Genomic DNA, 27,505 nt, shown 5'->3' with positions numbered 1-27,505 from the left:
AGTACTGGTTCTGTTTCCCCTGTTAGCTGTGACTCTTGCTGTGTCCTTACATCAGGGTATAGTAATAGCCACAGAAATGTTTCATCACTAGTTTCTGAAGGGAGGTGTTTATGAGCAGCCCTTCTCTCAGGCATGTTTAAGCTTCTGGAAAAGAGGTAGGAAGCTAAGAAAACATTGTGTGGTTTTCTACATGCTAACTTAGGCATGACAAAAGCCCCCCACCCATAAAGTGCTCTGTTAACTAGTTGTGATTTCTAGCTCTACAGGAACAGAGCTGTAGCTTAGCAACATTATATTCTATTATTTGTGCAATACACAGGAGCTCAGTCAGGAATCAGGAGTCCACTGTGTTGAGCCACGTGTGGTGGGGTGCGGAGATGTGGTTTCTCTTGGAGACTTGCCTGCATGGGGACTGCCCAGGTGGTGTGAGTGCATGTGGCTCTGCAGCACTAGCCACTGCTGAGACAGAGTGAGCTTCCTCTGCTCGGGTAGCTCAGAGGGAGCAGTGCTGAGATGCTGGGGCACTGGTCACCCCCTGTTTTAGTGTCCTCATGCGGACAAGGCTGAAGGGTAAGACCGGGGGACAGTACGGAGTGGGCAGTACAAGGAAACAAATGGGCTATGGGCTTATTTCCAGCAGCCTAATTGCCTCAGTTCCTTGTGTTTTATATGCATCATACCAAAGGGATGCTTTAAGAAGCAAGCTGGAGAAGGGCAGTGTAGATTTTTGAGTCTTCATGTGGAACTCCTCTCAAGCAGAACAGTGGGAGAGAAATAGATGGTGGAACTGCTGTTGTGCCCAACTGTGCTGTGCTGTGGGTGCAGACTTGACACAGTAAGATAGTGAGCTTGGGACATGAGGCTTAAAAATAAAGGTCAGACTCTTAGCACCGCGGTTATAGGTCTAGAGACAGGCAGGGTGGCAGTGGTTCCCAATGCAGGGAAGATTTGGAAGGAAGGAGATAGAACAGGCTCCTCAGGTTTTGCTCCGTCTTTTCTAGGCCTGACTAATCCGAAGGTCAGCTAGAAAACAAAAGCTCAGTTTGAGCAGGAGGTGCATGTGGAGTGGTGAAGGAGGTCTGAATGGTCAGGAAGATTTAATGGGAATTTAAGAGTAAGGAAAGGTGGAAGAATTAGAAAACCTGAGTAGAACGCCATCTCTTGGGCAAGTGAAGAGAAGCAGGAGATGTGGAATTTAGTTAAATTGAGATGTTAGGTCCTCTTACTAGAGGAGGTAGCAGGAGGTTGGACTTGAAGATAAGTTTATGATGCTTCTGTATGGAACTTCTGTCACAGAGACTTTGCCATGTGAAAGCAGATGTGGAATGACTGAGATGAGAGCATCGATGCTGGCAGAGGCTGGAGTGAGGTACTGAGAGGTTACAGAAAGGAGGCTCCTGGCTGCACAAGTAGGAATAAGCATGGAAGCTGAGGTCACTGAGAAGTGTGGGAGACTGGAGGAGGAAGAGACTGCTGGGAATAAAAATGAATGGGGAATGCTGTAGTAAAAATATGCAAGTATAAGGAATACTAACAAATACAGCAGATATGAAGAGCCGAGTTATAGTTGCTGTGGGAACCAGCATGTTGAATCCTAGAGATGTTAAATATTTAGCTCTAATTATGCATTGATGAGGCACTTCTGCACTGATCAAAAGCAGTGGATTAATTTCTAGTTCCACTACTACTGTGTGGAACAGCATAATCTGGTGATAACAGGTGTCTTTCTGCCCTTCGTTTCTTACGTACTGTGTGTGTCAACATCTTTTCTGTTTCCTCGGGCAGATATCCTCAGCTGTTTGCTCCTGGCATGTTGTCAGGTGTGTTCACAACAGCAGTCATGGCTCCAGGAGAGAGAATCAAGTACAGGTAAGGCATTGGATGGTGGTGATCAGAATTTAATTTTAGGGGTCTTGTCTTTCCATACCGGGAACTTCTTTGGTTAGTGTATTTGTTCTGTTTTTTGACAGGAGACAACTGCCATTTAATGCAACTGTGTCACGCAGAAGCATTATACAAACTCACCGTGACGGTATAAGTACACACAGCATTCATTGCTCTAGCCATTTTACAGAGCACAAACACAATACTATCTAGTACTGGCATTGGTAGATGCCTTGGTTCACTTCAAAGTCTGGAAAAGTCTGTTTTTTTTTCAGTATGGAAATGTTACCTTGACAGGTTCCCAACACAGAACTAAGGAATGCATTCCAAAACACATGAAATGGTGCCGTGATGATACATTAGAACCTTTTCTACACATACAAATTAAAAGTGACTTTTTGTCAGTGCAAATGTCGAATTACCTAACTGAGTTCAGTTGTTTCAGGCTTATACTGTGGAAAAAATAAGGGAGAATCTAGTCTCTGCATGCAACAGTAAACAGATCCTCAGCTTGAATGTGAGAGAGCTGTTTGAGGAAGTGACAGAGAGGTTTCATATGCAGGAGTGCCTGTGGGACGAGTATGTGCTCCTTCCTGTCTGGAAACACGCACATGGCTTTCTAACTATTAGCTAAAAGATTGTTCACCAGCCAGAAACCTTCACTAGTCAGAAACTATCACTTTAATCCTTCAGATCCAGGCAGCTACGGGTGAAACTAAATACAGTGGCTCTTCGGACTGTGCAAAACAGCTGTACCGTGAGGCTGGGATTCGCTGTGTGTACAAGGGGACCATGCTCACCCTCATGAGAGGTAACTGATGGGGTTATCACGATGCTTCTTCTGTGTGAGGTACTTCAAGAGAGGAAGCTTGACATGTTATCATAGATCTCACCGTCCCTTTAGACAGTTGAAGGTGCTGTCACCCTTCTTCCTGTTTTTGCAGTCTGCAGAGCTACTCCAATGCCTCAAAGGGACTGAGAAATAAACATGAGATTCTCAGTGAGGGAAGAAGAGATTAGATGACAAGGATCAGAGGGATATAGAAATTAAGACTGGGAAGCCTGAAGAAATGAGAGACTTCAGGAGAGGAGCAGAGAGAGCAAAGACAAATACAGAAGTGGGCTTTGTGTATTCCTTTTTTTTTTTTTCCTTCCTTGGAGAAGGCCTGTGACTGTCTGTTGCTGTATCATGCTGCTTTTGAAGAGGTGATTTCAGCAGTTCTGCTTTCTACCCAGTTGAGTGTGGGTTATTTTGGACTGGGATGTCATGACCCCTCTCACAACAACAACAGAAGTAATTGTGTCAGACATTGAATCCTTCATGTGTTTTGGTACTTTATTGTTTGAAAGGCGTTAAATTGTTCCCTGTACTGGGGCAACATTTCCCAATGTCTGTGCTTTGATATCCCAGTTTAGGCATTTGTTCTATCCAGTGCTTCTCATGGAAGTGTAGCAGGTACCAATGTAACTCTGGCAATGCAGCTCAGGCTGGTTCTCCAGTTCAGGCATGAGCTAAGAGTGGGAGTACCTTAATAAAAGCCCCAAAATAGAATTATTAGAACAAATAATGTGCAAAGCTCCTTAACTGTTCTGGTCTGCTGTGCAGTAATTAAGAAAGCTTAGAGCTTTCTCATCATTAGCTTAACAGCCAGCAGGCAGGTTACAGTCTGACTTGAAAGGCTGCTTGTAGAAGTGCTTGCAAAAGGGTGCCCAGTTCTTGCCTTTAGCACCTGCTCTCCATTGGAAAGTTCAGGCTCCTCTGTCCAGAGCAACAGAAGATTTGGTCTGTAGAGGAGGTTCAGAAAGGAATCGGGATGTGCTCAGTGGTGGTGCTGAGCTGGCATGGGGCTGCTCTGCCTCTAGGCTTCCTTTTGCACTACTCATAGTCTTTGCTGTTTACCCACCAGATGTCCCAGCCAGCGGAATGGACTTCATGACATATGAGTGGCTGAAGAACATTCTGACCCCTGAGGGAAAGAGGTTAGTGAGATCTCGCAGTCATTATTTTCTGGACTTTCCAGGCACTGCTGGCTAATCTCCCCAGATACAAAGAGATTTAGAGCAGTGTCATCAAAACAAATTAAATAAAATGGTTGCTCATCTTGTGAGTTGAGCTCGTTTGGGCTGGGGTTAACTGACAATCAAAAGTGTATTTGAGGTTCTCTCAGATTTGAGCCTCGGATCTTATTAGCCAAGTAAGCAATACCTCAAGTATCTTCATTTTCACCCTTTTGTGTGCACAGAGCTGGGGATTTTGGTTGCTGGGTCTTTTGTTCAGTTTTTTTCACAGAGCAGCTGTTGTGTGCTGCTGAATGAACCTGTAGGGTGGAGTTAGTACATTTGCCCACAAAGCTCTGATTCTTGGAAGTCTTGCTCAGACTCTGTGCTCTGTGTGTGTCTGCAGCATTGTGCTGCCTTCTGGCTCTCAGCTGGGCTGCCTCTTTGTCACCTTAGTGAAAACAGATGAGAATTTGCTTCTTTTTTAATGTTCTCTGGTTTTGTTTTCTTTTTTCCTTTCCTCCCACCCCAGTGTGAATGACCTCAGTGCAGCAAGGATCCTCTTTGCTGGGGGCCTGGCTGGGATCTTCAACTGGGCAGTTGCCATTCCACCAGACGTGTTGAAATCCCATTTCCAGACTGGTGAGTTTTATGTCAGCTTGTCACAACTACACTCAGTGTGGTGCTTTGGGAATGGGATGGGCAGCAATGGAAGATGCCATCTGAGAATGCATCTGGGAAGGAGCATGTCTTGAGCTTGAGACACGTACGTGAAGAACCCAAGTATGTTCCTAGCTTTTTAGGTGGTTTGGCGGACTAGATGATGTAGATTTTTTGTGGTGATGGTGAGCACTTACCTTCTGTTTACTGAGCCTTTAGTAAGATGTCTTTTTTTCTTTGCTTGCTTTTGACTGAGAGAGAGAATTTTCCTGAGCAGATGTTGTCACAAGATAGCTTAAGCAGTGCTTTGATTCTGATGTCACCTAGATGGCATAGCAGTATGAACCTGTTGAAAATCCTGTGCTGTTAAATTTATGCTTGTGACTACCACACAGCTACTAATGTGGTTTGCATCCCTTTCAGCTCCTCCAGGAAAATATCCAAGTGGCTTTAGAGATGTGCTGAGAGAACTTATCAGAGAGGAAGGAGTTGCATCTCTGTAGAAGGGCTTCACAGCTGTAATGATAAGGGCATTTCCTGCTAATGCAGTAAGTAAATTGTGATCCCAGCTGGGGTTTGGGGATGGCTGCTCACAGGGAATGTCTGCAGTCTGCAGAGGAGAGAACTGGCTGATCAGTGTTGTACCATTTCGGTGAGATTCTTGTCTCTGCAGGTGCTTTTAGCTGTTGGTATCTCAGTTCTAAAAATGTGCCTTAGTCTAGGAGGAACACCAAATAAACCTTTCTTCAAAGCTTTGTGTGAAAGCCTTTTGTTGACTCTCTGATAGTCTTTCTCTACTGACCTGACATCCAGTAGAAGACAGAAATCCATGGTTAAATTTAGACCAGCCTCCCCTTCAGTAAATAATGAACTGAACAGAGAAAAAAATGTGCTTTTTTGTGGAGAGATATAGTAGAATTCTTGCCCCTGGTTCAAGACCTTTTTTTCTTCTCTTCCTCTTCCCACATCAGCCCCATCAGGTGTGCATAGTGCTGCATTTGAAAAACAGTTTGGATCAGGTTTCTAGAATACTTAACATGTTCTGTGTGTTCTCTCTTTTCCAGGCATGTTTCCTTGGTTTTGAAGTTGCTATGAAGTTTCTTAACTGGGTTGCACCAGGTCTATGAAGACTAGGAAGTCTCTGGAAATGAGAGAGGAGGAGAGTGCAAGTCTGCCTCAAAGGAATAAATGAATGATCACTTGAAGTTTCAGGAATGATTGCTTGCCTAATACCTTTTTGCCTTCCTCACATTCTCTACGTGGTGCTATGTCCTGTTCAGAGACGTAAGCCATAGCTCTGAAACAGAGTTAATGAGGAGTCACAGGTGATTCACCTGTCTTCTGAGCCAATGTACCGCAGCAGTACTGCTGCTAACAGACAGCTATCACTATTACACAATTACACACGCAACCTTAAGTCCTTCCTCGTGGAGGAACGGGACACTTTTTATAATGTAATTCTTTATTTACTGAAGAAACATGTAGCTGTTCATGCTGAAAAGCTTCCTCAAAACAGTTGTTTGGCAGTGTGTACTTAACTCGGGGTGTACGTTAGCAGCTGCACACCACACACTAGTGTCTATAAGCGGTGTCAGAGCATTCTTGTCTCCTGTAGTTTTAGTTGTGGCTATTCCTATGTTTTCAGCTTATACGCATGTAATGAAGCAAGCGCAGAACTAAGCAGAGGAGGCCGGAGCTATGTTTCAGGAGGCAGGAGGTGTTACAGATGCTGTATCGGATCTTGCACACTGGTCTTTTCTGTGGAAGTAGTAGGGAAAATGAATTACGCTTAACATTTGTACTAAGCTTTACTGAGGCAGCCAGATGGGAAACGTGTTTGATTAACCTGAACTTTTCTCCTAAATCCCTTTCTGTTCCACTGAAGATATCCAAATGTGACTTCAAAAGTACAGCACGGTTCATAGCAACCCATGGTATATTTGATTCATCAGATGCCGCGTCCTGGGATTCAATCCCTGACACTGACCTGAGAAAATTTAACCGCACTTCCGAGAGCTCCGCTGCTCTGACACCAGGGGGAGTACAGGAAGGGGACGCTGGCTCTGCATCTTATCTAATTTTATTCTTGCTCCTGTTCCTTGTTTTCTCTTAATATCATTAAACATGATCACATTTTCATTGAGAAATGACTAATGTTGAGAAGCAAAAAGGAATTCTAATTTCTCTTGGTTTTGATGCAGTGTTACGAAACTCAATAAAGCTAACTATTGCTAGGCTGGAACGTGTGCTGCTGTTCATTCACTTCTTGCATGGTTAGTTTTGCAAACGTTTTCCAGTTCTTAACTCCGAGATGTGACTGTGAAGTATGTTGTGTTGTGCTGCCTGTAGCTGTTAACTGCTTGCCTCTGAGTTGTTGGATTTCTGACACGAGCTGTGGAAATGAATGTTCTGCTCTTCACATGTTTGTCATGCAAGTCCTGTTAGGAGCTGTGTTGCAGATGTTATTTTACTGTTAAAAAGTCACATCAGCTAAACATGTATCATTACAAATGAACAACAGACCCCGTTATTCCTGTGATTAATTTGGTTGTATGACTGACACTGTATTGTAGCTGTTCTCAGTAAGTTGATGTGTGCAAAGTATGCAAAACCAATTAATTCTTGTGATATTGTTTCTTGCAGGGAGTCTGAGGCTTATACAGAGGAATGGCAGCTCCTATTATCGGAGTGACACCCATGTTTGCTGTGTGCTTCTTTGGATTTGGCTTGGGAAAGAGGCTCCAGCAGAGAAAACCTGACGACGTTTTGACGTGAGTTGCTGAGTTAATCAGACACTTGGGAAAGGCACTCCAAAGCTCTTGCAGGCTGCTGCATTGTTGCATGTTGAGTGTGATGTAAATTTGTCTCCTTTCCTAGGTTATAAATATAGTTCTAAAAATTAAAACACTTGTGTTTAAATGCTTCTGGAAGCGTGGGTCTGATAGCACAGGCTAAAAACAGACGGTGGGGAGAGGACAGGGCAGTACCGGGACAGGGGCGGAGGGGTGGGGGGGAGGGCCTGCCCTGGGGAGGGCGAGTGGGACTGCCCGCTGCTGGGGGGAGCCTGCACGGAGGAGCAAGGGGGCTGCGCCAAGGGCGAGAGGGCGGGACGGGTGCGGGGAAGGAGGAGTTGTGGAGCCTGGGTTCGGGGACGGGAAAAGCCGGGGCGCCGGGCCCGCGGCGGGGAGCAGCCCCGCAGCTCAGCCCCCCCCTCCTGCCCCTTCCCTTTGTCCCGCGCCGCCGGTCGAGCGCGGACCCTGCCTGGGCCGCGAACGGAATCTAGTCCGGCCCGACCCGGCGCGCAATGCGGCTCCATGCGTCTCTCGCTGCTAGGTTTAAAGCAAAAGGAGCTGGCAGCGGGTGCGGAGGGGCTCGCTCCGCCCGCGCATGGCTCCGCGGCCTCCGCCTACAGTCACTAGCGTCTTCCCTGTCGGTGCACTCCCCGACTTGGCGGGACGCAAGCAGATTGGTGATGAGGGCAGAAGGTTTCCTGAAGAAGGCTTTTCCTTGAAACAGCTCCAGCCACTCTCGTGTTGTGTTTTGGGTAACACCAACAGAGGATATACAGCTAGGAGCTTGGAAGATGCTGGTTTGTGAAAGCTGTGTGGAAGAGAAGGCAAATCTATACAATACAAGGTGCAGTTTCTTATTAGCAACTAGCTAGTAAATACAGGTGGTTTTATACACAAAATCACAACCTCTAATAATAGCTACAAGCACACATATTCAGGATGTTACTTTTCAGTTGCCCCCAAGTGATGTTTTGCAGTTATTTGTTCTTTCTCTTCCTCTATCTCATTCTGCTTGGGGTAATCATGGTCAGCTCCTGTAGCTGAGGCATCAGGTTTATCCATTCGTCTGTCCAGCTCATGGCAGGGCTTCACAAACTTTGCAGACAGTCACCATGGACCTGTAGGCAGGAGGACACAAATATATCCCCTCCCCCAGGTTATCAGTTCTTCAGAAGTAGACAGGTTAAAGTTAAATGTAACATCATTACTCTCTCTCTCCCCCCTCTTTTTTTTTTTTTTTTTTTTTGTCCCTGCAAAAGCTATCATTATTCCCACTACAGTTCCACGTACAGAATGTGGCACAAGGACCCTGTGGAGACTAACAGCAAACCAGCTCCGAGAAGCATCACTGCAGTGTGAGGTGGCAGGCTCAACCTTAGCGAGCACCCCGCAGAGGCTCTGCCTCACCCACATCGTATGAGGCTTGGGCTTTTATACTGACCAAAATGCACTCATTCAAACACAGGTGGCCAGCCTGTGCTGGAAGAAGTGGCCAGCAGTATCTACAGAGGTCTCCAAGGGCTGATAGAAACCTGGACATACTTATATTTACCAACTTCTAGTACGTGAGTATCACAGAGAAACTGTATGGGCTCCCCCTGTCAATTGCAAGAAAAAAATCATAACATATACAGCTTGAGTATAAGAGGATTTTAACGCATACGTGGTCACTGTTTGTCAGGCCTCCTTAACTATTTTGAGATCAAGAGCTTCCCACTCTTTAGCCCCCTGCTGTGTAGTAAACACAGGATATGCAAAGATGCCCATTGCAGAAAATTCCCCAGTAATGTTCACCTCTTTGGTTACCCATTGTTACAACTGAGCGTCTCCAGGGCCAGTAAGTCTGAGCAGACCCACCCGGGAGACGAAGAGTCAGGGTCTGGAAGCAGAGGATATAAATCTGGCTCGGATTCAGGGGATTCGGGGGCTGATCCTGCGCCGAACTCGGGGTCTCCGTTGCTCGCAGCTGTGTCTTTCCTATCAGGTGTATCTCGTTCGGTATGTAGCCATCTGCAGACCTGGCTCCTCCGTGACTGAGTTAAAATTTTTTTCACTCTAGGGCGTAGTGGGTTGGAGAGGCTCGCGGTTCCTTTAAATCTCCCGCTCGCGCGTGATCCCTATTTTCTACTGCGTGCTTCACAGTGGCGCCGCAATCGATCCGGCGCCGAGGCACCGCCTTTTTTCTTTCGGATTTCTCGACATTTATCATGCGTATACCTTCTAATATACTTTCTCTGTCCCTACTTTCGGAACTGGGGTGGTGGGGGAGCAGGGGGTTACACCTCCTCCGCGGCACCTTCTGATGGGGGGGAGAAAAGGAAGGGGTGGGGTGCGGGGTGGGGAAACCTTGTGCTCCCGCGAGCTGGGGGAAACGAGTTGTAATCTTCCCCCGGTTTCAACCGACCGGGGACGTCTGCTCCTAGTTTCTCCGTTGCTACCGCGGCAGTTTTCTTTTCTGCCTTGTATCTTTTTATACAGTTCATTACTTCCCTCCGTGGTTTACCGAGTTTCTTTGCCTTTTTATAATCATTAAGCACTGAGTCAAATAGTTCACCACCAAACTTTCGCCACTCACTCTCCTCAAATATTGTACTAGGATCTGCAAAAAAAATCTCTTAGCCTTCCCTAGCCACTAGACCTGCTAGCTGCTTTAGAGTCTCAGGCTCAATTCCCCGCTTTTATAAAAAGCACTGTAAAAAGTTCAGGGCTCAGTTCCCCGCTTTTATAAGAAGCACTGTAATAAGTCCAGGGCTACCTCTCGGTCCATTTTCATGGCCAGCCTTTTCCGGATCGTCTTCTTCTGGGTCGTCCTGTAACCTCGGTCTCCGGATCGGCCTCCCGACGCAGCAGTGTCTGGTTCGCCCCAGCGGCGGATTCTTTCGGTTAGCCGAAGCACCCGGGTCCGTCACGCCACCGCAGCAGCATTGCCCGCGCTTCCCGGCCGCTGCCGCCGGCGCCGCTCACTCGCCGTTCCGGGTCCCCGTCGACCGGGGCCCTGTATCCCGGGTCCCCGCTAGTCGGGGCCCTGTATCCGGGTCCCCGTCGACCGGGGCCCTGTATCCCGGGTCCCCGTATCCCGGGTCCCCGCTAGTCGGGGCCCTGTATCCGGGTCCCCGTCGACCGGGGCCCTGTATCCCGAGTCCCCATCGACCGGGGCCCTGTATCCGGGTCCCCGCTAGTCGGGGCCCTGTAATCCGGGTCCCCGTCGACCGGGGCCCTGTATCCCGAGTCCCCATCGACCGGGGCCCTGTATCCGGGTCCCCGCTAGTCGGGGCCCTGTAATCCGGGTCCCCGCTAGTCGGGGCCCTGTAATCCGGGTCCCCGTCGACCGGGGCCCTGTATCCGGGTCCCCGTTAAATCGGGGCCCTGTATTCCGGGTCCCCGTCGCCCGGGGCCCTGTATCCCGGGTCCCCGCTAGTCGGGGCCCTGTATCCCCGGTCCCCGCCGGCCAGGGCCCTGTATCCGGGTCCCCGTCGACCGGGGCCCTGTATCCCGGGTCCCCGCTAGTCGGGGCCATGTATCCCGGGTCCCTGCTAGTCGGGGCCCTGTATTCCGGGTCCCCGCTAGTCGGAGCCCTGTAATCCGGGTCCCCAGCGACCAGGGCCCTGTAGTCCGCGTCCCTGTTCGGGCGCCATTTGTAAGCGGCGAGGAGAAGCAGACAGGCCAACCCAATATGGGTGATAAGCAACTTCTACTTTATTTGTGACGCAGTTCACACATATATAGGAGTGGTATTCAGCCACTCCTTCTTGGCGTAACAGTATTGGTTAGCCCCCACAGCTTCCTCCACATTCTCCTCCCAGGTCCCGTCTCTGGCTACCTGTGGGGGCCACCCCCTGCCTTGCTTGCACAGTCCTCCAGAACTCTATGGTTCTGCTCTTAAGAGTCATTCTGCAACATCTGAGCTCAGGCAGTGTCTGGGGCATGGGTACAAGAAAGTTTAAATCCCCTGGAAACTTCCTAACTGGGTCTGCAGCAGCATAGAGGGGTTGAGCCGTGCAGGGTGAGGGGCAGCTGGTGGGGAGAAGGCAGGGCTCTCCGGATGAGGCGTCTGTTGCTGTGATGTCCTTCATCAGCTCTAATTTGTGCCTTTTGCTCTTGTTTTCTCTTTTTCCCACTCAGTTAAATCCAAGTGTTGAGCAGAGCAACTGCTCACCAACTCCCCCTCCTCTACCAGCGTGCTGCCTTGAGCCTGGGCGAGCAGTGCCCAGAGCAGGCGTTGCTGGCTGTTCTCAGAGGCAGTCATGTACCTGCTCAGAGTGAAAAGAGGAGAGGCTTCTTCTTCAGAGGAAAAGAGCTCTTGAAAACACTCGGGTCCCGTAAGAGGAGTTAATAAGAGATTTGTTGTTCTGTAAAGATTGGCTGTGCAGTCCCCACAGAGACTGCCAATCCAGGAGAAGCCCCCTGCAATAAGGGGACTCGAGTGTTTTCACAGGGGACAAATGTACGTTGAAGAGAGAAAACTCTTCAGTGGGTCTGTGAGCTGCGATCTCTGCTGAGAGCGCGGCCGTGGGTGCCCAGCCAGTGTGGCAGTGGCTCTGAGCACAGCATCATGGCACCGGGGTGTGCGAGGCCTCAGCACTTCATTTTCCTGTGCTCCTGGGGGGAGCTGCCTTCTCTGTGAGTCCCAGCAGCTGGCTCTTGTTTCCCCAGTGAGGCCAAAGCCCCTGTGAGTGTGCCTGTGCCAGGCGGAGGGGGGTCCCTGCTGCTGTGGAGCCATCCCCAGCACCTGTGGGCAGCTGGCAGCATGCTGCAGGCAACATCGGAGACCTGGAGGAGCCCGCTGGGAAGGGGGCTCCTCCTGCCCCTTCACGAGCAGCACGGGACTCTGCCAAATCCCGCACAGCCAGGATACCCCATCCCTGGCACTGTTCCCCTCCTCACCTTCAGCGTTCAGCAGCTTGCGGCCTCTGCGCGTGTCTGTCCGGAAGAGGCTGTTGGCCAGAGTGGACGTCCCCAGCCCAGATTTATCTGGGGACCAAAGGAGCAGGTGAAAGCAGGGGTGGCAGTGCCGGCCCAAGGTGGCATCACCTGACTTGGCAAAATGAACCAATAGACTGCAGAAGCCACAAGCACACACCTAATGATGGCAGGGATGGGAGAAGAAGGGGGACACAGCCATCGCCATGGGGACAGCCCAGGTGCACCATCAGGGGAACCATCCCCTGAACTATTTCAGGTGACTGAAAGGAAAAGGTCAGGCAAGGGCAGGAGCTCTGGCATGTGCAGCCTGCGGCTGCCCCATCCTGCTTGTACCTTGCCCCCAGCCAGCTTCCCCACCTGCCCTCTCCCAGCCATACAGAGGATGCCACTGCCATCCCTTTGCTTGGCGAGCACCATAGGTGCTTTGTTCAGCCCATCCACCTTTGCTCAAGAGCGTAAGGACTCCTGTGGTTGCCGTTGCCAAGGCACTTCTCTGTCCTTGACCTTCTGCAGACTGGGTACCGCAGCACCATGGGGAGCATCTTCAGGCAGAGGGGACACTTAGTGATGGCTCAAGCAGAGGCTGCTGGAAAGCGGCACCTGTGCCCTGGCCCAGAAATCAAACACAGGGAAGGCAGATGTGAACATAGTCTGTTTATTTTAAGTGGGGGACATAAAAACAGGGGGTGGGGGATGTAGTAGGAGGGGTGGAAATTATATATTGACAGTAAAAAAATGCGAAAATGATAGTAAAATTATGGTAAAAATACTAGTTTACTATTGTTACAACAACAGAACAACAGTATAACAACACAAAGCTACAATAAAAAACCAAAACAACTAGAGTATAAGAACAAAACAAGAACAGTATATTAAACAAGAATATTAGAACAACTGTAAAACAAACAGAGAACAAGAACAGTCTTCAAAAAATCAGTGATGGCGCCGTTTTGCCGCTGGTGGTCCAAAACGCCACTCGGCATCTCTGTGGTCCTCCTCCTTCGGGAAGAAAAAAACCCAAAGAGAACAGGTTTAGTCACAGCCATGTACATTGCAGTTTAGAAGGCAGGAGGTGCTGTAACAGCTCCAATATAAAAACAAAGTGTGATTTCATTAAAGAACGTTTCAGTATTTGTGGGGTTTTGGGTAATTTCGACTGCACCCAACACACACAATTACAAGTCTCAGCGAGTATAAGACCCAGCAGCGAAGCCGTCCTGGGGGTGGTGAGGACCCCCGGGGCAGGGGAGAGCAGCTCTCAGGGGACTCCTGGCTCCAGCAGCCTCTGCCCCGCTCCCGCTGAACGGCACCAGGGGAGACAGCACCGCAGCTCCTGGGAGCTGGTAAATCCCAAACGGGTGGGGATGAGCCACAAATGAAAAACATTTGGGATTTGGGGAGGGGGAGGAGCCCAGTCCGCTCTGGACTCCCTCAGTGGCTCCAGAGCACCCCAACATGGGAAAGGGCCTAAGAAGGGAGGGGAGAGACTGCCAGGGCTGGAGCAAAAGGTTACACCTTAGGGAACGTGGCAAAATAGAGCCAGGATGGAAACGCTGCACAGATGCCCAGAGGCTCATGAGCCCTGGCTGGGGCACTCTTCCAGCAGGAAGGGCTCCCCTGTCCCACCCCAGGCGCTGCCACCCAGCACGGCTTCTTGCTAGCAGCAGAAACGGGGCCTGGCCCTGTCACTCCGGGGCCGCCTCAGGGCTGCTCTGGACCGGAGCCCCACGGCTGGGGGCCAGCAGCACTGGCCGTTACTTATTGCAGAAATGATGGATCCATGCCTTGTGCCACTTGCAGGCTCTGTCCTTCCATCTTGCGCGGGTGGACGAACCTAGAGAAGCACAAATGTTGCTCAGGTCTCTGCAGCCGCACTCTGGGCTGGCACCGGGCCTACCACCATCCCTATCCCTGGGGGAATGGAAGGTTTTGCATCCCTGGAGCCCAGTAGCTACCACCCGGGCTGGCTCCTAGGGCACAGCCTGACCCTTCCGCCATCCCCCAGCCCAAGGGAACAACACGACCCATCAGCTCCTCAAGCCTGAAGCGCCAACTCCATCCTTACCAGAGGAAGCAGCGTCTTGTCCAAGGCCTGAGGGGCGCTGGCCAGAGAGGGGCGCAGGAGTCCCTGGAAAGCAACACACCGCTGTGAGCCGGGGTCGGCAGAGCAGGAAGAGCCTGGCTTTAGGGAGCTGGCAGCACCCGCAGGAGCCGATGCATCCAGTGCATCCAGAGAGGGCAAGGAGCGGCATTTCAGATTCCCCTCCACCCCGCAGGGCTGGGGACTGGGGCAGCAAGTGACGGAAGCACCTTCCCTTTGCACGGCAGGGCTCTGCCGCATGGGACTACCCCTTATGAAACCCTCCCAGTATGAACAGCTCGCAGCTCCGGCCCTGGGCAACCTCGCCCATCACCCTGGGGACTGCAGGACACGAGGTCTCCCTCCGGGCTCTTCACGAGTCTCTAAGAGCATCAGAGCCGAGGACCAGGCGGCACTGGCCCAGCAGCTTCCCGCTGCCCTGCCAGCCCAGGCCATGGCTTTCTCCCCCTTGCCGTGCCCTTCGCGTTCCCAGTCTGCCCTTACCAGCCTTAAGTCCCAAGAGCCATCGAGACAGCTGCCACGCTGCCTCCCCCTCCTCCTCCAGGGTCATCCCGGTGCCGGAGTATTGTGGGTTAAGCTCCGGGAACTGCCAAGAGAGAGCAGTAGCTTAGTTCCTTCTCAGGGCAGCCGGCAGAGCCGCTCTGAAGGAGGTGTGGAAGCAGGCCTGTGCCAGAGCCATGAAGCCGTGGTTCTGCCACAGCCAGCTCTGGACCCCATTCATTTTGGCATCGGCTTGGGGCTGAGGCCACGGCAACCTTGCCCAGGCCAGTACCTGCTCCAGCAGCGGCAGCAGTCACGCACGGTCACCACACACTGGGGCAGGGGAGAGCCTCACTTCCCACCCAGTCAAGGCCGAGACCTCCTGCCCCAAGGCAGGCACGTCAGCCTGCCCCCCGCCCTGCAGGAACTGCACTGAGCACATTCTAGCCCAGAGGAGGGCAAAAGAGGCTGCGAGACAGCGACCTACCAGCACCAGTGGGTGGATCTCGCCAGGCACCAGCAGGCAGATGCTCCTCCTGCGTGGCCTTCCTTTCCCCAGCGAAGGTGGCGGGCTCGGGGACTGCTGCCGCTCTTCCTCAGTCCTCTCGACAGCTACAGGAGGAGACAAGTCAGGAGCAGCTCCCAGCAGAGGCGTTCGGCCTGCACCAAGGGGGTTGTCCCTTCTCACTGCTCTCTGGATGCCCATCCCGGAGGGCAGAGGCAGGGACACGGCCTTAAGCTGAGCACAGGGCTGCGATGCCCCGGGGCAGCAGCTTGGCCACAAGAGATCCGTGGGGAAGCTCTCACAAGAGCCTGCTGGGGCTCCACGGGCCAGCGGCCCCTTCCCACCACCACGGACGCTCCTTGCACGCTGCCCTCCCGAACCACAAACCACACAAGGTGCCGCACGTGGCCACATCTCGCGCTGTGCCACGGGGCCCTCTCCGCAATGGGCACGCGCGGTTTCCTCTCTCTTTCAGCTGAGGAAGTGTTGGCATGAGCTCCGCCTGGCATCGGAGCAGGCCCGCACCGGTGGCCCATCCAATCCGGCACAGAGCTGGGCCCCACCTACACTCACCTTCCTTGGTCTGCACGGCCTTGTTCGCTGTCCCCGGGGTGCTCTCTTCCCGTCGCCGCGATTCCCGTTCCCTGTGCGAGTGGGAGAGAGCCAGTTAGGGTCAGCGCCAGGCTGGGACAGGACATGCCAGTGCCACACGGCAACGTCACCGCTGCAGCCGTCTGAGCCCTTCAAGCTCCAACCCGGCCTGGGGCAGGGCGGGGATGGTGCCGCTCAGCGCTGCCGCCAGCACGGCAGTGGAACGAGGCAGCGGGGATGCTGATGGACACAACAAAGGGGCTTCCCCACCGCTGGGTGACCCAGCAGCCATGTCTCACGGGCCTGGAATAGCCCGGCTCTGGTGGAGAGCAGGCCTTGGGCACCGGGTCAGCTGGGAAGGTGACTGCTTTCTTCCTGGCTGGCATTGACAAGCAGGCACTAGCTGGCTGAGCGCTACGTTACCTTCCCGTCCGATGTGGCACCTCCCGGTAGGATCCAGCGCCGGACTCCAGGGTCTCCCTCACGCACATCCTCTTCTATTGGAATGTGCAAAGAGACCAGGAGTAACTCATTTGGTTCAGGGGAGCACAGCCTCCCTTCCTCCTGCTCACCACAGAGTAAATCCCATCTCCCTGGTGCTGGCTGCCGAGCCCGGAACCTCTCTTACTTCAACGCTGCTCAACAGCCCTCCGCAATGTCCATGGAGGGCAAAGTCTGAGCACCCCAAACTGAATTCACTCTGGGAGCAAGCGGCCTCCAGGCTCTGAGGCAAGTGACCTCAGAGCAAACCCTTCCCTACTGACCCACCCTGGGTAAAACCTTTCCCTGCGCAGCTGCAGAGCTCCATTAGCCACGACTACATCCCACTCTCACATCTGCAAGCCCAGCCCAGGATGTGAGCAGTGTTTTAGTACAGCTCAGCAGGTGCTGAGGAGACCCGTGTCAAAGTGGGAACGCAGGGCTCCCACACGTGCTGCTGCCTCCAGCTGGAAAGGTGCCAGCACAGCAAAGGGATTTTGCCCTTTCCTTTCCCCTGGATGTGTCCCCCCTGCAGACCGGCCAGGGCAAAGTGGGGACAGGAAAAGAGCGCTGGGCCGTGGGCTGCGGAGCGCTGCAGGGCGTTGGGCCCACGGGGAGCCCCTGGGCATCTGACTGTCCTGGCGTACCCGGGCGAAAATGGCCTCAGGGCTCAGGTCCTGCGGGAGCGGGTGCCGGTGGCGCACGGTCTGCGGTGGAGCTCTGCTGGGGCACAATGGTCACAGCACTGTTAGTGGCAGGAAGATCCGATCCCATCCTCCTCCCAAGCTCACCAGAAGCAGTAGCAGCGCGACGGGGTCTCTCAGCACGGATGGTGTCTGCGGTTGGGCCACTGTAGAGGCCGTTTTGCCGTGCGGGCCACACGAAGACAGGAGCGATGCGGGCTGGTAGGGTCGCATTGCACACCAGGAGCCCCTGCTCCCAGCAGCGATCCCTGCAGCACCACGCAGGGCAGCGCCAAGGGCAGCACTATGGCCATCGCTAGGCCACCCGTGTCCTCATCTCACCCGTGCCCTGTGCCACCTGCAGCCCTCACAACCTATGTCCCTGTGCCACCTGTCTCTGTATCCCACCCGTGTCCCCCTGCCACCTTCATCCCTGACACCCAGGGTCCCTGTGCCCCTGACAAGGAGTGTCCTACTGCCACCCGTGTCCTCATCCCACCCGTTTCCCTGGGCCACCCGTGTCCTTATCCCACGCACATCCTACTCCCTCGCTCACCCAAGGCAGTTGCCGCGGGTCGAGGTGCTCACACCTCGGCCGATCACAGTGGCCGGCCCGCTGGTACTGGCCATTTTCCTCCGCAGGCGCCAAGCCATCACGTCCCAGGCGGTGGGAAAGCGGGCGATCAGGCTGGCTCTGGGCCTGTACGGGGGCAGCCGCAGTGGGGGACAGGGCCTGGGGGGCAGCCACCGTGGGGGAGAGCGCAGGGGCAGAAGGCGCCTGGCGGGCGGGCGGGACCGCAGCGCCCACCAGGCACCCCCAAGCCCAGCGCCGCTCCCAGCAGCGATCCCTGCAGCAGGCTGGTGACCGCCACCAACAGCGCCACTGGCAGCGCCGACGGCCAGCGCCGAGGGCAGCGCCACCGGCCCGGCAGCGCCATCGCTCTCGGTCTCCTCTGCAACGGCCACCGGCCCGGCACGCGCTGCGGGAGCCGCGCCCAGGGACCTCGGCAGTCGCCGCGTTCTACAGCTCGTGGCCCTGTTCCACCGGCCCCGCCGTTCCAGCCGCCTTCTACTGACAGCCCTGTGCCACCCGTGCCCCTGACAGCCAGCCTCCCTGGGCCACCCCTGTCCTTAGCCCACCCTCGCCTCTGTGCCTGCAGCTTCCAGAGCCCTGCTGTGTCCTGCCGGGCAGGCACCATGGCACGGACGATGCCAGGGACCGCACAAGAACACGGTTCCCCTGAGCATCTCCCGTGCCACGGCCCTGCCGTGCGGACCCTGCAGCCCAGCTGAGGAGGGCAGGGCTGTCTGCACGGCCTCACCTCGCCGGAGAGGGAGAGGGCTGGTGGGGCGGCCAAAGCCCGCCCTGCTCCTCAGGACTGAGCAGGGGCCACGTCGTGGTCGCCCCCACAACACTCGGCAGCGGGGATGTGCAGGGTGGCCCCTTGCGGCCAGCGCTGCGGTAAAGAATGCCCGCTTGCTAAAAGTCCACATCGAGTCTTAGAGAGCTCTTGCAGCCACACTTTCAGCGTACTTCCCAGAGAGGTAGCAGGGGCACACAGGGAACGCCCACGGAAAATAACAAACCGAGTGCAAACCACCAGGTTTCTGATCTCAGCAGCTGCCAAGCGCCGCACCTGAGATTCAGGGGAAATCTGTGCTCAGAACTGGACTGGGTTTTAACGCAGGCAGAGCAAGCTTTGCTCCTTACAGCTAGTAAGGGCATCACAGGCTCCTCCTGAGCTCTCAGGGGGACAGCCCAGCACTGGCACCCATTGGAATCAAGGTTGCCCTTGCTGGTGACAAATGTGTTGTATTGAAACGTGCAGCCCTCATGTCCCTTCAGGTCTTTCTGGCGAGAGCTGGGGGCAGAGGAGGATGCTTCCCAGGGCTCCAGTAACAAAGGCCATTGCAGTCAGACCCAGCAAGGACCAGACAAAACTCCAGCTGAAAGGCAAAGAAGGAAATGAGAGACATTAGAAATAACAGGGTGCGAGAGCAGGGACAGCCTACCTCATTTAGACGTCTTAGAATCAAAATGCACTCCCCTGAGGATATGAACTTTGATGAGGCTTTACCTATGAACAGGGAAATCCTAATTAGAATGAAGAGTATGACCCACTGATTTCATGTTAAATCCCAGTCCTGGTCACCTGCAGATTTCATTGCCGACTTCTGCTAAAACAATTGCTGGCAAATTCCGGATAGTAGAACTACAACAGCTGAGAGCGGGCAAGAATGTAGCGGCTTAGTGGCTACATGGAAGTGTTCTATGTGCAAGTCTAAATGGCTCAGGATTGTTTTGTTTGTGTAACCGGTACCAATGAGAGTAACATCTGGGTTTTCCGAACTGTTCAGACGCAGCAGCTGAAGCACTCCTTAACTCTGCCCGAGTCTAAAACCAGACTCTCAGTCTGCAAGGGGAGCAGCCTGCGGGCACCAGCAGTGCAGAACCAGGTCTGGCGCAGGTGCACAGCAGCACCTGCTGTTCCCAAACCGCATCCAGCCCTGGCTCTGGCCAGGGCTTTTCTGGACTGCAGGATAACGGGAGAGGGAAATATGCTGCAGCCTGTACTCGACTTTGTCCGGCAGGGCAGCTGATGTTGACCTTTGATTTTTTTATGGTTAAAAGGAAGAGGCCATTTGCCAACCACAGGTTAGCAGCTCAAAACACACATACAACTACTTTCTAAACCAGGTTAGAGTCCAATAGACCCTGAGCTTATTCATCAGAGGAACAGCAGGCTCACAAGTACCTTAGAAAGACTGCCTGAACCATGCTGATCCAGCCTTCCTCGAGAACTAAGGACGGCAGATAGATTCACACTGCAAATTGTGCACTTTTACCCATCTAGCTTACGCTGATGTGTTAAAGCAAGAGGGAAGGGGAAACTTAGTAGAAAGTAAAGCTAGATTTAAACAGGAGCATACTCCCATTGTAACTCTGCCTCCTTCCCCTTCAAAAGAGGAGGATAGCAGACACAAAAGAAATTTTTGATCTCCCGTGTAATATTCCTGTAAAAGAGTGGATGCTGTTTCAAGCATCTTGTACACAACATGCGACACAAAGGAGCTGAGTGGGATTTGATGACCATATTTCTAATAAGGAAATGGTCATTCTTCAATGGAGAGGGCCTTGGCTGCTAAAATCACTTACTTTTCGGCAAGTGAGACGACATCCTGACACCAAGTGGTCTTGGCAGTTCTGTGTACTCATGGCTTCTCAGCTGCTACTTGCATTGTGCCAGAGATGCTTAGTGCTCTGTGTGCTGCTGTCCTTCTCTGGGTCCTGTGAGGGACCAGCAGAATCAGAAGAACCAGTGCTAGACCTCCCATGCAAGGAGTTATCTGGAGACACAAGCAAGGAGAAAAAAACATGTGAGGAAAGAAAACTGTAATATTCCAGCCACAAATGCAGGAATCAGTCATGCAACCATCAGCGTTACCTGCATGACTTCAGACTGTTATTCCAGCAAAAATTCTTCCCCCCTCATCATGTACGTGCTAGTTAATTTCATAGGTAACTTGGCAGGATCTGACAGAGTACGGGTGCAACAAGTCCAGAGGAGGCCACGAGGACAAGCAGGGACTGGAGCACCTCCCGTATGAAGATAGGCTGAGAAAGTTGGGGCTGTTCAGCCTGCAGAAGAGAAGGCTGTGTGGAGCGGGCCTATATCTGAAGTATCTGAAGGGGACCTGTAGGGATGCTGGGGAGGAACTCTTCATTAGGGACTATAGTGACAGGACAAGGGGTAACGGGTTAAAACTTAAACAGGGGAAGTTTAGATTGAATATAAGGATGAAGTTCTTTCCTGTAAGGGTGGTGAGGTGGAATGGGTTGCCCAGAGAAGCTCTGAATGCTCCATCCCTGGCGGTGGTCAGGGCCAGGTTGGACAGAGCCTTGGGTGGCACGGTTTAGTGTGATGTGTCCCTGCCCATGGCAGGGGGCTGGAACTTGATGATCTTAAGGTCCTTTCCAACCCTAACTATTCTATGACTCTAATCCTCACGCTTCAAACATACTGAGGTTATTTTGGGGGCTGAGGTTAAAAGCTGAGTTTGTAGAACTAGTAAGGTAGATCGATACTTAGAAGAACTCACAACTTTGAGATTTACTTGAAAATCAGAAACAGTACTTCTCGCAGTAATGGATTAACATTTCCCTCCAACTCCTTGATGAACATTTTCCTACAACTCTCTTCCTCCCCCTGAAATATTATTTTTGAAGCTCAGATTTCCTATTCACATTCCTGAAGGAGTTCTAAGCCATTGCCCATAACAATACACTGCAGTGAGGCTCCTGTCTGTCTCTGCCTCCTTTGTAAAATCAAGCTCTCTTCCTTAGGTCTCACTTCGACTTCAGTCTATTATCCAGTTAAGTATTTACTCTGTGACAGATTATCACCCTTTAGGCATATGAAGCTGTCTATCAGCAGCCTCAGAATTAAATATGCTTTGCTCTTTGTGATTTCCATCGCAGAAGAATGTTTATATCTCAATGAATGCAGAAATAGCAGCATCACTGTTGTAACAGTGCTGTAAATCCTCCCCACTAGCACTTTGCAGTTGTGCTATGGAGCACATAATGTCACTTGGTACCAAGACAAAATTCTGATGACCAGATCAACTAGAGAACAACTTACAAAGTCATAAAGTAAACCCTTTCCCAAACTTCCTCTTGTTTAAATTTCATTAGTTAACCTGCAGAATCACCCTGAGCTGCTATGCAGGAATCTCACCCTCCACACTCCCCAGAAAACAGCCTTCACAGGATGCATGGTACCCAATGAGCCCATTAGCAAAGATGCTGCAACAATATCCATGCATGAGATTCGTCTCCATTATGTTCTCTGGATGAAGGTGCTGGCTACAGGGCCAAAAATGGCATGGCAGCATGACTCAGCCTGATGTGGTCTCTATTTTCAGACAATGTTTAGTTCTGAGCCAGTAGTTGCTGGACGGGCTGCCAGACAGCGCTGCCTCCTGACACACTTCCCATATACGTTTGAGCAGAGTCCGAACCCTTCTTCTGAAATCAGTTGGAGGACTTTGTTCCAGTGACACTGACCAAGCAACAAAGGAGCTGCACTTCTCAGTTCTCTCACACCATCTTCGTCTGCTCGCCAAATGCCAGTCACCTTGCAGAAAAAAAGTGTATGTTCAGAAGGAGCAAAAACATCCTTGTGAAGGTACTCGTAAAGGATACATCGGCATAGGTTCAGTACTGCTTTATGATTTATGGCTCATATGCTCGAAACAGAACATATGTTATCTTTGTTAAAGTAAGGAAATACAGATGCAGCACTCTCAATCTGTTACCTCAAAGTTTAAGCTTAATGTACCCACAGGGTTCTCAGCATGATACCGATTCCCCAGACTGAAAATCATTTGCTACCACTACCACCCCTCCCATTTACAGACTTCTTACAGGCAATGCAGCCTCAACAATGCAGCCTCTGCTCCCTGAAATGGACTGTGTGGCATGATTCAGGTGCAAGGACCTATGTCAAAATGACACCTATGGACCACCCTGAGCATTCCTGCAAAGCAAGGAGGAAAAGCATTAAGCACAGAACTATTTACACTTACCTTTCCAAAACCTCTGAGATTTGCCAGTGGAAACTAATACTAGCTTTGCAACGGCATGTGATACCTAGGTAGAAAAGGAAAAAGTCAAGTTAGGCATGTTTTGAGGCCACACCTCTGCTTAGGCCTCTCCATAAGCACCCACTGCAGCCTCTCAGCTTAAGAAATGGAAGTCTTAGTTGCTGTCTAGGCACACTGTCCAGTACAGCATTTCCTGGATAGTCAAAAGTTTCACACAGTAAGAGATCTCAAACTTACAAAACACATCAGAAAGAGCTACGATTCAGTCCCCTACGAGTCACTGGGTGCCGCAAGAACCTCAGCTTATCCAGGAACAACAACGCTTTCTCTCAGACACAAAACAAATCGTAGCATCATAGAACGGTTTGGATTGGAAGGGACCTTAAAGTTCCAGCCCCCTGCCATGGGCATGGCCACCTTTCAGTAGGTTGCTCCAGCCCCATCCAACCTGGACTTTGAATAAATTAAAAAAGTTTTTGATAACGGTCAGCTTTGTTTAAACTCTCCTATTCTTGTTTCAGAATACTAAGACCCAAAAAAACCTGAGAGGTAGCCTGCCTGGTGTCTTGCTGGCAGCACGTCATTTCAGTAAAACACAAGACACAGAAGGGAATGGCATATTCTAGATGTTGCATGACTATGTTAGTTTTTTTGTCTGCACTGGATGAATTGTGCCAGTACTTCCATATCACTCGACTTCTCCAGAACTCTTCTTGCTCTGATTAAATTTATTAAGGTTTAGAAGTTGAAAGCTGAAAGCAGTAGACATGTTACAAGATTTCTTTCTTTCTCTCCTTTCCCTTTCCCCATTTTCTCACCACCAGCTTAAAAGTTTAACATCAAAGATCAGTTCAGCCTAAATCTGAACCTGGAAAATTTGAAGCTGAAAGAAGCCTGAAGATCAGGCTTCTTTCCTCATAATGGGGTAGCAAAGCTGAGAAAAAGAGCATCTCATCCAACGTGCCATTTCCAATTGCACCTTGAAACAGGAATCTGATCACCTCAGAATCCTCTTCCAAACCTCTGTCAGCTTAACTCTCACTTACCAGTGACAGGAGGCTGCTGATTGCCAGAAATGGGCAGCAGATGCTAATGCTTAACACTGCACTTGAAAAGGGGTGCAGTGCCTATGCACACAGGATGGGTGCCAGGGGGAAGCCACCTAAGGGAAATACTCTACAGGAGTTGTAAAAAAAGGCTGAAAAATTGACACAGTGCTGGATAAAATTAGCTTCTGAAAGTAGAACAAGGAAAAAATGTCACTGCATAGAACACACATCTATTCACTGTCTGCAAGAGAGCACAGTATTTATTTTTTCTTATTATTTCTATCACCATTTATCGCCTGGGTTCTTTATTCCCCAAGATAAGCAAAATTCTCACACTTCGAAGTCAGAGAGTCTGGCACTCTTTAGGACAAGACTGTATCAAAAGAACAAAAATATCAAACCAAGAACAAAGTATCAAAGAAGCTCTGCAGGTACCTTGTGTTTAGAGAGCTCTAAGACAATTGTGCCTCAACTTGCATCCTTAGATAAGCTAAACCGTTTGAAGAGCTGAAGCTTCGTGCCTCTACAGCAGGACATCTTTCCAACCATGCCACTCTGACTGTTGCTAATTCAGACAGAAACGTCTCCTAAAAAGCTCAAAACCTGCTGTCTTTTGCAGAGCTTACATTCTACGGAACCCCCTCATGCATATGTATGTTGTATGAATATTTCATGAGTTCATTTCACTTCTCCCCAAGGGATGTCCTATTTTTTGGAGATGTGTTTCAATCCTCGCTTTCACAGAGATACGGTATCAGGAATTCAAACCAAGAATCATCACATCATTCTCAAAGAGATTCAATTCAGAATGTGTTGGAGATACTATGATCTGGTTGGGGCTTACGTCCCATGGCTTTGCACCCAGCTGACAATTCCTGTCAGATCACGGTTGCTAAGATGAATACAAACCTGGCGTGAAGAAATGCAGATTCTATTTCTTGTCCTTCCCCTAATCAAAGGTTTTTATCCAAAGAGATTTAAGCAGATAGGATTAATCTTGAGAAGCATTTCTTTTAATCCATGAATGTTTTTTGTTAATTCTACAAGGAAGAGATGAACTTGGGAAGGTATTAGTTTGTATGCTGCATCAAAACTTCTAAAACCCCACTCTTCAACCTTTTCAACAGTAAAAACAGACAGCAAGAGCCTCTGAAACTGTTGCTAGTGGTGAGCAACTATGGGCAAAAGAGAGTCTGAATTGAGCTGGTGACAGAGTAACACCTTAGAGAGAAACCGTAATTTGTACGGAATAATTTTGCTGAAGAAAAAAAACCCTTCAGACATGCTTTATTAAGGCTACTGAGGTAAGGACCCACAGACAGAAAAAATACTGGTTTATACACATTTCTCTTGTGGAAAGGAGATCTGACTCCCTCCCCACCCCACTGGAAAAAGATTTCTGACTGCCCTGTTTTTACTGGAGGTTTTGTCAGAAAACTGCAGAAATATTAGGAATTAAGAAGAAATAAAAGGGCAACAAAAAAGCTTTCTTTTTTGGACCACATTTTCTCCTTTGCTCTGACCTACCTCTCTTTCAGACAGACTTCCAATACACAGTCCTGGTAGAAAACCCTTGAGGTTGCAAGGACCTGAGCTGTGATTAACGTCACATCAGTGTTCAACATCTTGTCAAAATCCTCTGCATCTCTTACAGGTTTCTGAGCATTAGAAGGCTGTTTATAAAACTGAATTCAAATTAATTTCACTTATCAAGGATAAAAAGACAAAGTCACAACAAAATCAAACACCCTGTTCTTTTATCTTGGGTTCAATCAGCCTTAAAATTGTCAGAAAGAGCCTTCCACCTTTTCACTCACAGTACTGCTTACATTTGCCTGACATTGCAGGCCCCCTCCTGATTACAGACTTCAGGGAAAGAAATACAATTTGGAATTGGTGGACTCAATACCATGGAAAAGGTCTGACAAGCAGCAGTGTACGAGCTGTGCTTCATGATAGGGTTGTAATCTGTACCCCATCACTCACCCTCTGGCAGGCAGAGATCTGACGTCAGTTCACAAGACTAGAAGCATATTAGGGGGGCAGAATGCAGACTGGGAATGACAAATACTGCTGGTGTTATACGCATGATTTGTGAAACCACCAGTGCATAACCTAGTTGGCCACATACTCAAGAAAGGGGATCTCGGGTTAAACCTTCTCCACACTTACACATTGCTTTAATCCATCCACTCTTCCTACACAGGATAGCAACAATTTCGGCTGCAGCTGCCAACAAACAGGATCAGTAGGACTCAGCTAGGAAATCTCAGCACACGTATTTCTCAAGCTGTTAGGCCATCCTGAGGAGATTCAGAAATAAATTACAAAAACTAACACTTGAGCAAGATGCTACGCTAGAGGCATTACAAAATAGCTATGAGATTCCTTCTTGGAAAGATTCAGAGCAAAAGAAATGCAGCAAGAAAGCTGTAAGACAGCACACAGGTAAAAGATTGATATCAGACTCCCCAGCTGTACTCACTGCAGCTATTCTTTCCAACCTAACATAGTGTTTGAGAGCATCGGTACCCCATGCACGTTACACTGCGCTCCGTATGTGCTGTCAACACACCCCATGGCACTCAGCTCAGCCCCTGCCTAGGTGTTTTCCCAGCAAAACTCAAAAGTGGACAATTCCCTCTGGTTGACAGGAAGGAAAATGCTGAGGATGCACAGGGAGGAAGCAAAGGGCAGCTAATAACCCAAGTCCACACAACTCAGGACACAGGGCTGTCAACTCAAACCGGAAAGCACTGGTGCAGGCACACAGCAGGGCACAGGGTTTAGCTAAGTGTGCAGGGAGTATTCCCAAACAACAGCCTTTTCCTTGACAATGCCAGCTTCCAGGGCGTTTTTCTTCTGTTATAAAAAGAAGACGACTCCTGTACCTGCAAAGCCAAAGCTGCTCTTACAGGCAAGGTCTAAAACCTCAGACTGGTTTAATCCATTGCATCCTAGTTCCCAGAGTGGGCCCTGAGACTTCTGACATTTGGCAAGCGGCTGCATAACCTTCACTACAGATCTTTTCAGAGATACACAACTAAATTTATGGTATTAAGTTTTACCAGAAGCCTGAAGTGCTGCAGAAAAGCATCACATTCATTTCCTGAACACAAAAACACTAACCCCTTAACTATGACCACAGGAGCCAGAAAGGCCACCTGTGACACCCTGTACAAGTCCACATCGCTTCAGAACCGCAAGCACTGAGCAGGACTTTGGAAATTAAGACAAGCAAACAGATCTCTCACACGCACCCAATTTAACGCTCCTCAATACTATCGCAAAAGAAATGGTGAAATTCATCAAACCCCGTAGGGTGTGATGTGGTTTGCACTTCTTACACATGTTTGCATTTTGCATTACTATGTCGTTAGCTCTGTTACTCAAATATATTCCCACTGTATTACTGTGTTACTGTATTCCCACTCTAGCTGCTGGGGAAACCATGATCAAGCTGTGAGAATCCTGACTTCAGAGCACAGGAAATCACAACCACAAATTACATTACGTTTTCTCAACTTGTTTGCTTTCTGTTTCCAGCAACCTGGCCAAGCAGCACAGCAGGGAGAGATGTGATGTACAATTAATGTGAAGGGCAGCAGACACAAACCTCCACTGAGAGAAGATGAAGGCTAGCAGCTAATTGTATTATCCCTTGAATTCTGGTATCCATTCCCTCCATTTGCTTCTTGATTCCTCAGCCATCCACAAAATAAGCAGCACACAAGTATTTTAAAGCACTGCTT

General features: G+C 50.5%; 1 protein-coding gene across 1 annotated transcript; it reads left to right on the top strand.

Annotated features, from left to right (window-relative positions):
• Window positions 1–2,535: 2,535 nt before the first annotated feature.
• LOC130599668 (mitochondrial carnitine/acylcarnitine carrier protein-like) lies at window positions 2,536–6,784 on the top strand. Its single transcript, XM_057410341.1, has 5 exons — window positions 2,536–2,695; window positions 3,792–3,864; window positions 4,415–4,524; window positions 4,966–5,090; window positions 5,607–6,784. Exons 1-4 carry the CDS (start codon window positions 2,677–2,679, stop codon window positions 5,043–5,045), a joined length of 282 nt encoding a protein of 93 aa, XP_057266324.1. The 5' UTR covers window positions 2,536–2,676; the 3' UTR covers window positions 5,046–5,090; window positions 5,607–6,784.
• Window positions 6,785–27,505: the final 20,721 nt, after the last annotated feature.

This window comes from Pezoporus wallicus, unplaced genomic scaffold (genome assembly GCF_028554395.1).
Source record: "Pezoporus wallicus isolate ANWC-B61680 ecotype Strahan unplaced genomic scaffold, APGP_CSIRO_Pwel_v1 contig_8481, whole genome shotgun sequence".
NCBI classification, from domain to species: Eukaryota; Metazoa; Chordata; class Aves; order Psittaciformes; family Psittacidae; genus Pezoporus; species Pezoporus wallicus.
The sequence above is the reverse complement of the archived record's forward strand: the minus strand, read 5'-3'. Positions and strand labels throughout refer to the sequence as shown.